Genomic DNA, 13,811 nt, shown 5'->3' with positions numbered 1-13,811 from the left:
ATACAAGCTCTCAAGCCTGCGTCAAGGGTCCTTGTTATCTTGCGAGTCACTACTCTAACAACACAACTACAAGTGTGGTGATCAGCCCAGTAGGGACGGCCCCATGCTGGAGCCTAGCTCATCCTAGATGGTAACAGGCAGGAACAGAAGATAAGGGAAAGACAACACACACTAAACAGGATAGTGCACATCTAATGTCTGGTCACCTACAGACACTGAAGAAGTCAAAGTTCACACCAACAAACAGACAAGGGAATCCACCCAGAACCTCATGAATGCATCTATCACCAAAGCAGAACATGCATGACTCCAAATACCAGGGTTCTGAGAGGGAATGATATAATGGATAAATGACCAGCACCCTCTAGTAAGAGCGGCTATTGGCTGGCTGGAGCAATACACACTCAGACAGCTCAATCATCCTACATCTGTAAAAGTGTGCTCTTGGAAACCCATAGAACTACAGGTCCCAGGAGCACAAACATGACAATTCCAAATTCTGAAACATATTCAGGCACATAGAACTGTACATGCTTGAATATGTTTCAGAGTTTGCAATGTTGTACACCTCTGCAAAACCAAATTGAAAATGAAAAATAAAGCTATGTTGCAATAGGTTTTAATAAAAAATTTTCTATTTTATTTCTAAGTTCCTGTGCAGACTATGGGTCTAGATGGTAACAGCGAACTAGTGTAAAGACTGATTTAGACACAACGAGAGTTGCTCAAAATTCGCTCAAAAGAATGTTTTGAGTGATTCTCGTTCTGTCTAAATCCACTGACATCGTGCAGTTTTCGCGCACGAGCTGTTGGTCTCTGAATTCTAGCTTGCTGTTATCAGCCGGCTGCGCTGATAGGATTCTCTGTGCCTGTATCCTGCTGTAAATTCACAGCGGGGCACGGGCTGTAAGCTCAGAGAACACTACAGCTGTTTTTTTTATGCAAAACAGCTGTAGTGTTCGGCGAGAAAAAGTGGCGGTGTCCCGCTTCAGCTGCATGGCTCTATAGTAGCCAATTAGCTACTATAAAGTATGCAAAGATGATCGTTCAAAACTGTCACTCAAACTGTTGTTTGAGCGACTTTTGAGCGATCATCTGTCAGTGTAAATGGGGTATTATCCAGCAAACCCATACTTTCTTCCATTTGTCCTCTTTGTGCTATAGTAAATTAGCCATATGTAAAGGACCATTAGAGGGGAAAACAATTGCAGGATCAGACTACACAGTTTGTTTGTTGTCTTTTACCGTGGAGATCCTTAGTCTGCATAGGAGCTATGGAGACAGAATGGGAGGAAATTTTTAATTAGGAACTCGAGCATAAATTTCAACAAGAATACATTTGAAAAGCAAATTATTCTCTATGGGAAAGAAAGTCATAAGGAACACACTGGGAAAGTTCCCAAAGTGCTTCTCCTTCTAGTGAAACTAAGGACAGGAAGTTACAACCATTGTTGGACATTTTGAAGTTCTAGAGCGGAGTTTTTTGGGTTACCAAGTCATACACCTACATACAGGTGTACAAAGCCCCCTCTTCTTTATATGTCTACAAGTCTTGTGTACTCTATATTACTTCCATAGTCACATTCTTGTACCTAATGTGCATTTGGAAATTAGAAGAGAATGTAGCGATTCAGAATCTCTACAAAACGTCTCATAAATAATGAACATAAGCAATGTAACTTAACCCTTTCCAATCCACTGTCTGACCTCTAAAGACATTATGATTTAAGGCTGTACAGCTCCAATATTGGAAGACATCCGTCGGGGTTCTCTTACTGTATATTGCCAGCCTCTCTGCTGTCGGAGCCTATCCAACGTGTCAGCTCATGCAGTACTGGCTTTAGCCAGCATATAGCACCGTTGTATAAAGGCAGAAAAAGAGTAAGCCCCCCAAAGAAAACCAGGATACAAATTGGATTGGAAAGGGTTAAAGATCCTGGGCCCGATGCAAAATCTGTGACAGGGCTCGACCGACCTTGTGTCATTCATAACAATGGTGTCTTCTTATGTGTACCTTTGGGTCCCTTCAACTAAGAGACCCTGTGTGTAACTAGAACCTCTGCACCCCTCTAATCACTGGCATAACTATAGGGGATACGGTTGCACCTAGGCCCAAGAGCCTTAGGAGGCCCATAAGGCCTCTCTTCTCCATATAGGGAGCCCAGTACTATGAATAAAGCATTGTAGTTGGGGGCCCTGATACAGTTTTTGCATTGGGGCCCAGGAGCTTCATGTTACGCCTTTGACTGTAATGACCCTGTGGTGGTATGTCATATCTATAATCTTTACTTACAGCACTCTATAGGTATAGAGGCCACTTGTAGAGAGATTCCTTTTCCTCCTCCTTGTGGAACATGCACCCGGAAGACAAGGCGGACACGTGTGTTTTTGCGGCCAATATCTGTCTCCCCCTTCCTGAGCTCGATGTCTGAATTCCGGAGTTTCAAGATTCCAGCGCAATCTATACTGGAACATGGATATATACAGGATCCATCAATAATGTATCAAATTAGTAAAATACATTGCCTCAAAAATGTCTATAGGTATAATGTATATTCTTAGGAAGCCCAGTGGAAGTGGAAATATGTCATTTAAGTGTAATTCACTCCTGTTTGTGGCATGCAACTTACTTGGCACACATATTGTTCTCAGGTAGAAGAGACATTTCCAGAACTTTGGTACTCCCCACCAGAGCTTCATAGCTGGGTGTAGCTACCATTTTTCCCGTGATCCGATGAACTTGGTAGAAGGCATGAGGTCTCAGGTTGCGCTCATCTGCAGTGCCAATGAACATCTGAAGGGTAAGCGGCTTTTCATTGTATCCTAAAAGCTGCAAAGAATAAAATGGGTTATAGATTATTGCCGCTTATTGCAGGTTGGAATGTCTGTGTATTTTTTCCCACTATTCATACAATCGAAACTTCTTTTCTTACCACAGTTTATTGGACGTGTCTAGGAGTAACAAGAGCTCAACCACTAAATGGTAGACCATACAAACTTGTGTTTGCAGGTGCTGTTTTATCAATTATGGTTCAAAAGTATTTTATTCAACTGCATTATTCATAGCAATGCATACACAATAGTTTTCAAATTTTAACAATCCCGGTACTTGTCTCTCCCAGAGATCTGGTGGTCTGGGGAAAATAGAGTAAAACATAGAAAAAAGAAAAGAAGAATAGAGAAGAAGAAGGGTGCTCAGGTGAGGGGTGGCGTAGAGGGAAGGGTAGTGGGATCGGGATTAGGATTCACCCGTCCAGTTTGGTCAAAAATCTGAACTAAGCAAGGGAACCAACTGCGGACTCAGTTCAGTAGGTAGTAGGCTATGAGTGCCTCGTCAAGGTGTGATGGTACCGTCAACAAGCAAGGCATTCAATCCTGGTGAGGAGCGAAATTATAGCCACACCGCCCACATAGCATAGAATTTGGTAAATCTCAGATCGTCTTTTGCACATAACATTTCCATATATTTTAGGTTATCCAATGACTCCAGCCACATAAACCTTAAGGGAGGAGTGGGGACCTCCATTTCCAATGGATAATCTGCCTCAAGGCCAGTAGAAAAAATTCTCAGAAGAGAACTCTTTATTCGGGTCTGTGAGCCTGCAATCATGGACAACAAAGCAATTTCAGGAGTAAGGTTAATCAGGCTTTTACAGTTTGGCTTACACAATTCTGCCACCTCCTGCCAGAGAGGCAGAATTAATGACCAAGATCACCATGGATGGATTAATGACCCCCCGCTCCTTTGGGCACCTCCAGCAAAGAGCCGGATACTGGGGGTAGATTCTCTCCAGTCCCACCAGTATCTTGTACCATCGGGTCAGAATTTTCTAATTAAGCTCCTGCATCTTGCTAGAAATATTCATTTTATGGGTCAAGACATAAGCCTTTTTCCATAACTCCACCAAAAGACTGCTACCTAAGTCCCTCTACCACTCAAGTGTCCCCTTGTCCTCCTGCCCTTTTGTCTCTAAAAGTGATCTGTAAATTGTTGAGATTCTCAAAAGGTTCATCTGGACTAGAGAGACATAGGCTCCCGAAGGCAGTCACAGGCCTCCCCAATTGTTGCAAGCTACCAAGGGACTTCACATAGAAGATATTGGTACCACACCCTGATCTTCCCCCCCCCAGAATCTCCCGGAGAGACTTAACACTAGTGCCTGACAACAAAGTTCGGACCCGTGGGACCAAATCCACCATTCTGGCTGTCAAGGAAGTGCCCCGAAGGAAAGCCGGAGCGTGTGGGTTACCCACCAGGGAAGTCAAAGGGCCCAGTCTAGATATGAGCCCCTCTCTAGTAGCAGGACCAACCCAGGCTCCAATTAGATTGTCCAGGAAAGGAGACATCTGCAGATTCCTGTGGCTCTACCTGCCTGGCAACCAACGAATCCTAGACCCCCAAATGGGGCCAAGTCCTGCTCAGCCTCCACCCAGCATTTATGATCCCTACCATGGAACAGATTGAGAATGCATTTTGTCAAAAAGGCTTTGTAGTATAGCGAGAAATTTGGTACTCCCATGCTTCTTAACTCCTTGCGGCTTGTGAGCGCTCTCCAGTTGCGCCTGGGTTTGCGATTTTCCCAGATAAACTTCATTACGACCTTCCTAACCCGAGACAGGAACGTCTCCAGTAGTTTTATGGGCAGTGTCTGGAGGATATATAAAAACTTCGGCAGAGAGTTCATTTTAATTGTATTAACCCTTCCAAACCAAGACAGCGGGAGGATCTTCCATCTATCCAGGTCTAACGCGAGACCTGCTAACAGGGGCCTATAGTTTTTTTTGTTAAAATTTATCAATATCTGCCGTGATCACCATCCCCAGATATTTGATCTCATCTTTCTTCCAGACGTAGGAGAAAGATGACTATAGCGATGCCATCAGTGTCTTTAGCAGTGTCACATTGGGTATTTCTGACTTATTTAGATTCACTTTAAAATTGGACAGTTTACCAAATGTCTCAAATTCCTTTAGGATACCAGGGAGAGCTATTCCGGGATTAGTTACGTATATCAGAAGGTCATCTGCGTACAGAGCAACCTTATGCTCAGTTTGGCCAATCTCAACCCGCTGAATGTTGGTGTTCACTCTCAGCACGTTTGCCAAAGTCTCCATAACTATTATGTAGAGAAAAGGAGACAGGAGGCAACCTTGCCTGGTGCCATTGTTAATCCGTATCAAACCTGATAGTTGTCCGTAACACGAACCCTGGCAGTCGGACTGCAGTAAAGAGGCATGATCCTGCTGAGGAATCTGGAAGTCTCACCAATTCTCATCAAAGCCGCCTCAAGGAACCCCCAGTCCACCCTATGAAACGCCTTTTCAGCTTTCACCGATAATCGACATAGAGGGTCCCCCGACTGACGTGCCTTCAACACAATGGCCAGGGTTCGGATTGTGTTGTCCCTTGCCTCCCTTCCAGGAATGAACCCCCACCTGATCTTTTTGCACCATCGCAGGCATGAGAGGCCGAAGGCACGCTGCAAGCATCCCTGAGTATATCTTGGTGTCAATATTGAGTATTGAGATCGGTTTATAGCTACCACAAGCTGAGGGCTCTTTACCTGACTTGGGTATAACACTTATCGTGACCTGCAACGCCTGCGAGGGGAAAGGGGAGATAGTGTTCTATCATTTATTACAGAACTCCAAACTGCCTCTAGAAGTAACAGCACAATAACAGTTTGTTGGAAACTTTGTAAAGTAAAATATGCCAAGAATTGACCCCAGTGATGTTAAGCACGCTGCCACTGGACTTTGGGGCAATAGGAACGTGTCCCCTGGAGTGATGAATCATGTTTCACTATATGGCAGTCTCATAGATAAACTGGATTTTGATGTATTGCCTGGATAATGCTACCTACCAGAACTTATAAGCGTAATGAAAAATTTGCTTAAGGAGGGATAATGGTATGGAGACACTTTAGACCATTGTTTCCCAAACTTCAGTCCTCACAACCACCCAACAGGTAATGATTTGAGGATATATCTTAGAGAGAACACCTGTGGAAATGTCTGAAATATTAATTAATTATATCCCCTGTACAATACTATAGAAATCCTCAAAACATAACCTGTTGGGGGGTTGTGAAACACTCTTTTAGACAATTGGTTGCTTCCAAATTGGGCAATTGTTTGTGGATGGCCATTATCTGTTCCAGAATAAGGCCCCATGCACATAGGCACGCACGGATTCCGTGTGGGATATCCCGCCTGAAAACCCCCCATGCCTGCGACCCTGTGTACCTGTCAAAAATTGTCTTTGCCGAGGACAATGCGACATAACCTAGGCGATGACACGGATCCACAAACACTTCTGCAATGCTCATTGCAGAAGTGCCACGGGAGGAACAGCTTCCACCGACTTCAATGGAAGCCGTCCCTGTGTATCCGCTCTAAAAATAAAGCATGCTGTGATTTTATTTTGGCATGTAGCAGCCACAAATAAAATCTGCTGGTGTGCGTGGAGAGAGGAATCCACACACACATCAATGGGCACAAGAAGCAGTGGATTGCCCGCACCTGTCGACAAGCGCGGAATCCGCTGCTCAATTTGCCCCGTGTGCATGAGGCCTGAATTTGCCTCTGTCCACTAAGCAAAGTCCATAAAGATATGGTGTGATAAATATCGTATGGACAGAGCCCTGGCTTCAACCTCAAACGTCTTTGGGCTGAACTAGAATTCCAATTGCAAGCCAGACCTTCTTGTAGAACATGGTATCTGACCTCACAAAAGCTTTCTTGGCTGAATACGATCACCCGTAGTTATGGTATAAGAGGACCAACAGCCTCTTATATTTAGGTGTTACAGTTAGGGATCTACATGCATTTGGCCACATAATGTACACCTCCTCCTCGAAGGGTCACTTAAAGGAGAAAGAAGGAGATTACATAATTACTTCCCACATATAGTTCGATTATCAGCTTGATCACTGCATAGGTCTTCAATCCTGCAGTGCATGACTAGCTGTACTGATACTCTTGTGTTGAGGTTTCAGCCGCTGGTTACATTATTTAACATTGTCTAAGGATTAAAAGTATTTAAAGCCTGCACCTGTGAAATACATGTCTATGTACAGCTGATACATGTAGTTCATAGCGACAGCAAGTAAACCAAATATATGATTGCATATGTACAGTTACTGTATCAGTAAACGTTTGTGTGCTCAAATTGTTGGAACTTACCCACCTTACGGATTTTTTTGCTCTAGTATATATACTTTTTTGCATTTTTTCAAATCTCTTCTATTAACTTTTTTTTTTGGAATTGTAGCTATACTAGAGACAGCAAGAGGACGATGTACCGTAGCTGGCGAACTACGTGTTTAAAGAGGCACAGGAAAGCAATAATGTTCTTTTAGAACCAACTCTATATGTAAGAATGCAAGCGTGGGAAAGATGAGAAGAGATGAGAACAGCTGGGAATCATCTTGTCACCCAATGAGCTTTACAATGCTGGAGCTTGTTCCTTACCCACAGACCTAGCCCCGCCTCCTAGATATACAAGCTGATAGACTTTGCTTCCAGGCTTGGATTACTATACAAGAAAGGCACAAAAAATCTAAGATCACTAGCATAATATCAATATGCAATGTCCCATATGAGGTCTTATTCACATGAGCGATTTTCACATTCATGTGCTTTCCATTTTTGTAACTGACTGCGCATGGAAAGTGCACCGACCCATTATAGTCAAAGGAGCTATACACACATGCATTTTATTGCACAGACTAGAAAAATCTCAGTGCTTCCTATTCTGGTCCAGCTTCTCAGACGACAGTCACCCATTGAAGCCAATGGGTGCACAAAAAAAATGTAGTGCACATGAAGGACATCTGTGTGCATTTCATTTTTCAGTGATCATAGCTAAGCAAATTGTAGAAAAAAAAAATCGAGCCTCCTTCAGTTTTTTTGCATGCACAAAAAAACAACTGATGGCACACAAATCATACATGGACTTAAAAATGGACACGCACATTACAATTGATCTGTTTTTTTATATACCAAAATCAAACCTACTTGTGCATGCAGATTTGGTATAGAACTCTGGTGCAGATTTCACCCCCTCATTTGAAGGGATGAAATCCACAGTGAAAATCCTCAGCATAAACTAACATGCCGCAGATTTACAATCTGCACCGCAGGTTAACTTAGGCTGCAAAATTATTCCGTAATGTGGATAAGGTTTCTTGAAATCTCATCTACTTTATTTGTTCTGTAATATGCTGTCCAGCACATACACCACATGTGAACTAGTGTTGAGTGAACATTGGAAATAAAAAAAAACCAACAGGTTAGGAGTGCCCAACCAGATCGTACAGCTGATTCTGCCTCCCATTGAAATCAGTGGAAGTAAAAATCAGCTTCACTAAATTGCATGTGTTTTCTTTCATGAATATGCTTCATTTGTTATCAGTGTTGCCTTTCAGTGCTGGGGTCCTGGGTTCAAATCCCATCAAGTGTAAAATCTGCATGGACTTTTAAAAACTCCATATAGATATTGCCCTTGGTTGGATTTCAACCTGGAACTCCAAAACTACAAAGCAGCAGTGCTAACAACTGAACCACTACACTTGTCTATTCTGCTCCAGAGGAAGAGATAAACAGGGAGAATAAACACAAACAGAACATAAAAACACCATCCAGATGTTGCCCTTAGGCCTCGGTCACACGGGCATGCGAACTGCGATCTTTTAGAACCATTGCTTTGCAATGGTATCGAACACATGGGCGCTTTTTATGCGCTTGTCCGATAAATTATAGGACACAAGAAATCGCAGATCGCACCTATCTGCGATTCCTTGTGTTCTCTATATGCGCTCAATGGGGGCCGGCGGCAGCAGCGCCGACCCATTGAGAACATATACTACACAAATCATTCTCCTCTGCCTCAGAAGAATGATGTTTGCCCATTGAATTCAATGGAGCCGGCAATACAGCCGGCTCCATTGAAAGCAATGGGCTGCCGGCGAGCGCAGGATGAATTTTCAGGGAAGGGCTTAAAAATATAAGCCCTTCCCTGAAAATCATCCAAAAATGTGTAAAAATAGTAAAAAAAAATCTATACTCACCTTGTCCCTGCAGACGGAGTTCAGCCGCGGCCGGCCGGCAGTTCTCCTGAACTGCTCTGAGTAGTATTCAGCAGGTGGGGATTTAAAATCCCCGCCTGCTGAATGGGCTGCCTCTGATTGGTCACAGCCCTCACCAATCAGAGGCAGCTCTCACTCACCCATTCATGAATTCATGAATGGGTGAGTGAGTGCTGCCTCTGATTGGCTCAGCGCAGGGACCAATCAGGGGCAGCTCTCAGCTGTCATTCAATAGCTGAGAGCTGCATACTACTCAGAGCAGTTCCGGAGAACTGCCGGCCGGCCGCGGCTGAACTCCGTCTGCAGGGACAAGGTGAGTATAGATTTTTTTTTTATTTTTACACATTTTTGGATGATTTTCAGGGAAGGGCTTATATTTTTAAGCCCTTCCCGAAAATTCATCCTGCGCTCGCCGGCAGCCCATTGCTTTCAATGGAGCCGGCTGTATTGCCGACTCCATTGAATTGCAATAGGTTGGACAGCGTTCCTGTGATCGGCCCGTTTCAACGAAAACACGGCTAGGAGCAGATTTTTCCGGCGACTTTTCGGCCCCGGTCACGCGATTTGTGGATGCGCATCCGTCATGTGATCCGCAAATCGCGGCAAAAAACTCCCATCTGACCGAGGCCTTAGACAGATTTGAATCTAGATCTCCAGAACTATAAGGCAGCAGTACTAACAACTGAGCCACCACACCGTTTGCTCTCCTACTCCACTGGAGCCAAACAGACAAGAATAAACACAAAGAGCACATAAAAAAACCAATCCAGATGTTGCCCATGGTCAGATTTGAATCTTCAATTCCAGCAATGCAAAGCAGCAGTGCTAACAACTGAGCCACCACACCTGCCATTTGGCTCTAGAGGAGGAGGAAGAGAAGAAGAAGAAGAAACACAAAGAGAACATAAAACAAACATCCAGATGTTGCTAAAAGCGCAACAACGCAGGCAAATGCTTACACTAAATACTGTACAGAGCAGCTCTGCCCTAGTAAAAACACTTCATTTACAAATAAAGCGTTCTTACTAACACCTGTGTAAGAGTGGATTTGAATCTAGAACTCCAGCAACGTAAGACAGCAGTGTTAACACCTAAGCCACCACACTTGTCTATCTGGCTTCTATCCTTGGTCAGATTTGAACCTTAAAACTTCAGCACTACAAGGCAGCAGTTATAACCACTAATCCGCAACACCTGTCTAGAGATGAAGACCAGAAAGAATAAACACAAAGAGAACATAAAAGCTCCATCCAGATGTTGCCCTTTGACAGATTTGAACCTCGAACTGCAATGCAGCAGTGCTAACAACTGAGCCATACTTGTTTGTTTGGCTCCAGAGGAGGAGGAGAACAACAAGAATGAGTACAGTGAACATAAAAAACCCACCCTATGTTGGCCTTGGCCAAATTTTAACCTACAACTCCAGGACCGCAAAGGAACAGTACTAACGACTGAGCCACCACGTCTGTCCTGCTTAACAGGAGGAGAAGAACAGGAAGAATAAACAGCAGGAATATACAAAAACATCTGTATGTTGCTCTTGGACAGATTTGACCCTAGAGCTCCAACATTGTAAGAGAGCAATGCTAACAACTGAGCCACTACACATCTTTTTTCTTCCTTCTCCATAGAAGGAGAGGAGGGATAAGGACAAGAATAATAAACACAAAAAACATACAAGCTCCATGCAGATGTTGTCAATCAGCCGTGAACCTAGAACCGCAGCACTACATGGCAACGTGCTAGCCAATGGCTCCAGAGGAGGAGAGGAACAACAAGAATGAGTACAGTGAACATAAAAAAACACCCTATGTTGGCCTTGGCCAAATTTTAACCTACAACTCCAGGAACACAAAGCAATAGTACGAACAACTGAGCCACCACGTCTGTCCTGCTTAACAGGAGGAGAAGAACAGGAAAAATAAACAGAAAAAGAATATACAAAAAACATCTGTATGTTGCCCTTGGACAGATTTGACCCTAGAGCTCCAACATTGCAAAAGAGCAATGCTAACAACTGAGCCACTACACATCTTTTTTCTTCCTTCTCCATAGGAGGAGAGGATGGATAAGGACAAGAATAAAAAAACACAAAGAACATACAAGCTCCATGCAGATGTCAATCAGCCGTGAACCTAGCATTACAAGGCAAACGTACTAGCCACTGAGACACCAAGCTTCCGTCTTCTCCTGCTTCTTCTTTGGAGGAGGAGGAGAAAGAAAAAGGATCTGCTTCTCATTTATCTCCTTCTTTCCTTTCTCCTTCTTCATAGTCTTCTCCTTCACCATCTTCTTCTCCACTGGAGGCAGAGGAAGACAGAGGAAGAAGGAGAAGAAGGAAGAACAAGAAGTAGAAAGAAGGAGGAACAACCACTGAGGCGGTACAGTCATTAAATCTGTCCAAGAACAACATGTCTCCTTATCTCCTTCAGAGAAGGAAGGCCATGCGTGGTTGCTCAGTTGCTAGCACCGTTGCCTTGCAATGCTGGAGTTCTAGGTTCAATCCTAACAGAGGCATTGGGGGATCATTTATTATCCTTGAATGAATTTAAATTAATCTTCAATGAAAATCCTTCTATTGCTACAGTGTATGCGCTGCCAAAATTACACAAATTATACCCATTCTGGGTCGCCCAATAATCTCAGGTAATAAATTGACAGCAAATACCAGTACCTATATTGACACAGTTTTAAGACTATTTGTAACATCACTGCCTTCTTACCTCCGAGACACAAAAGACAATATTAACAGAATACATGATATATCTGTATCAGAGAATGTCATTTTGACAGCCATCGACATAGGGACTCTATTCAAATATTTGGCATTATCTGGGCCTGAAGACTACAAATTATTTTCTCTCCATGCGTGGCACACATTTTTCTGCTTACAACCATTTCAATCACAGTCTACTTTGTTTTGTACTTATGCACAATACATTTTTGTTTAATTATACATTTTATTTACAGATATATGAGTACCAGCATGAGCACGGCTTGTACTGATCGTCCATCGTTTATGCTGCATAACAGATCAGCGATGAGCTCATCATTCAGTTTAAACAGCGGCAGTTCATTAGTGAATGACTGCTGTGCTATCTCAATGGAGAGGGGCGGGGGAGCGAGAGGAGCGAAATCTCCTGCACTGTCCTGCCCCGCTGTTGGCCGCTCCATGAGCGAGACAGCTCTGCTACTCTCGTGCAGGAGCATGGGAGCGAGGAAACACAGGGACGAGTGTCGGACATCGCTTGCCCTACAGTCGTCCCGTGTAAATGGGCCTTAAGGCGGGTTATTATATGAGATCTAATCCTACTGTAATACAGTAACGACGAGAATCCCCTTTGATGTCCCCAATACACTAATTAATCTGGATTTTTATCCTATTATGGTCTCTACCTAGAAGCAGTCATTTAGGTCTTACAAGTCACAGTAACATATCTAACATCCGTTGTCTAAGTGTCTGTGGTTATAAACTGCACATGCGCTAGTAATCTTCTATGTTGCTGGCTGAGAAAAAAAAATCTAAATGTCTTATGGGATTGAAGTCTGTGCTGTGCAATGTTCTGCAGAGCAAACGCCGGCATTAGTGAATGAGTGGTCTATTACTGACATTGCTAGGCTGCTGATTGCAACTTCTGTGTGTCAGTTCAACACCTCTTCCAATAGCAAGGTCATCTAGATATGGAATACAGGGATTGGCAGTTTGGAATGTTTGGTTACTCCCTTCTGATTTTTCTGTTGGTTGGTTACATTTCAGGGATTACAATAGTGCTAAAACCCGAGGGTATTTAGTGGCTCAGTTGTTAGCGCTGCTGCCTTGTAGTACCGGAGCTGTCGGTTGAAATCTATCCAAGGATAACATCTGGAAGGGTTTTTAGGTTCTCTTTGTGTTGTTCTTCCCCCTTCTCTGGAGAACAACAAGTGTGGTGGCTCATTTGTTAGCACTGCTGGTTTTCATTGTAGATTCAGATCTGACCAAGGACAACATCTGGGTAGAGCTTTTCAAAGTTCATACAGATGTTATCCTTGATGGGATTTGAACCTGGGACCCAGCACTGCAAGGTAACAGTGCTATCAACTGAGAGACACACCAGATCTTATTTGTCAAAAGTTTTTTTGCTAAAAATCAGGTGGAGATATGCTATGAAGAAGGCTTATGCCGAAATATGTAGCTGTCTTGTTTGTCCTGAATGGATGTTGGATTTTAATTTTTGCTAAATAAACCAGACGTTTTTATGCTCACACTCCTGGATGCTGGACTGTTTTCACAATTTAAGTTTGTCTGCTGTTTATCACTTGCACCTGGGATTGGATCTGTGCATGGAGTGCAGGAGGATGCCTTAGAGTCTGGTAAATCTGAGACTTGTAGATTTTGGAAAAACCTGCCGATCACAACGAGCAGCACTAGTGTGTTCAGGCCCTTGAGCTATTCATCAATGTAATTCTCTGAGGGTTTGCTTTTTTGAGGGACGAGTTGTATCTTTCAATACTACTATTTAATGTACCATATAATGCACTGAAAAACTTTAAAACATTTCTAAGTCGAGTTAAATGGGAAAAACGTAATTCTACCATCCTTGGGGGTGGAGGGTCTTGTTTTTATGGTGTAAACTGGGGCAAAAATGAAATAACTTTATTCCATGGATTAGTACGATTATGACGATACCAAATTTATGTCGTTTTTTTTTGCTGTACTACTTTTAAAAAATAAAATATCTTTGG

At 43.2% G+C, this 13,811-nt stretch overlaps 1 protein-coding gene across 2 annotated transcripts in view; it reads right to left on the bottom strand.

Annotated features, from left to right (window-relative positions):
* NFATC4 (nuclear factor of activated T cells 4) overlaps positions 1–13,811 on the bottom strand; it is a 65,167-nt gene that overhangs the window by 32,937 nt on the left and 18,419 nt on the right. For both annotated transcript variants that reach the window (XM_066603694.1, XM_066603693.1), the window contains exons 5-6: positions 2,631–2,830; positions 2,294–2,466 (exon numbers count right to left, since the gene is read on the bottom strand). In XM_066603694.1, the coding sequence (XP_066459791.1) occupies positions 2,294–2,466; positions 2,631–2,830 (373 nt within the window). The remainder of the gene's footprint in view (positions 1–2,293; positions 2,467–2,630; positions 2,831–13,811) is intronic.

Source organism: Eleutherodactylus coqui, chromosome 5, assembly GCF_035609145.1.
Source record: "Eleutherodactylus coqui strain aEleCoq1 chromosome 5, aEleCoq1.hap1, whole genome shotgun sequence".
NCBI lineage: Eukaryota > Metazoa > Chordata > Amphibia > Anura > Eleutherodactylidae > Eleutherodactylus > Eleutherodactylus coqui.
The sequence above is the reverse complement of the archived record's forward strand: the minus strand, read 5'-3'. Positions and strand labels throughout refer to the sequence as shown.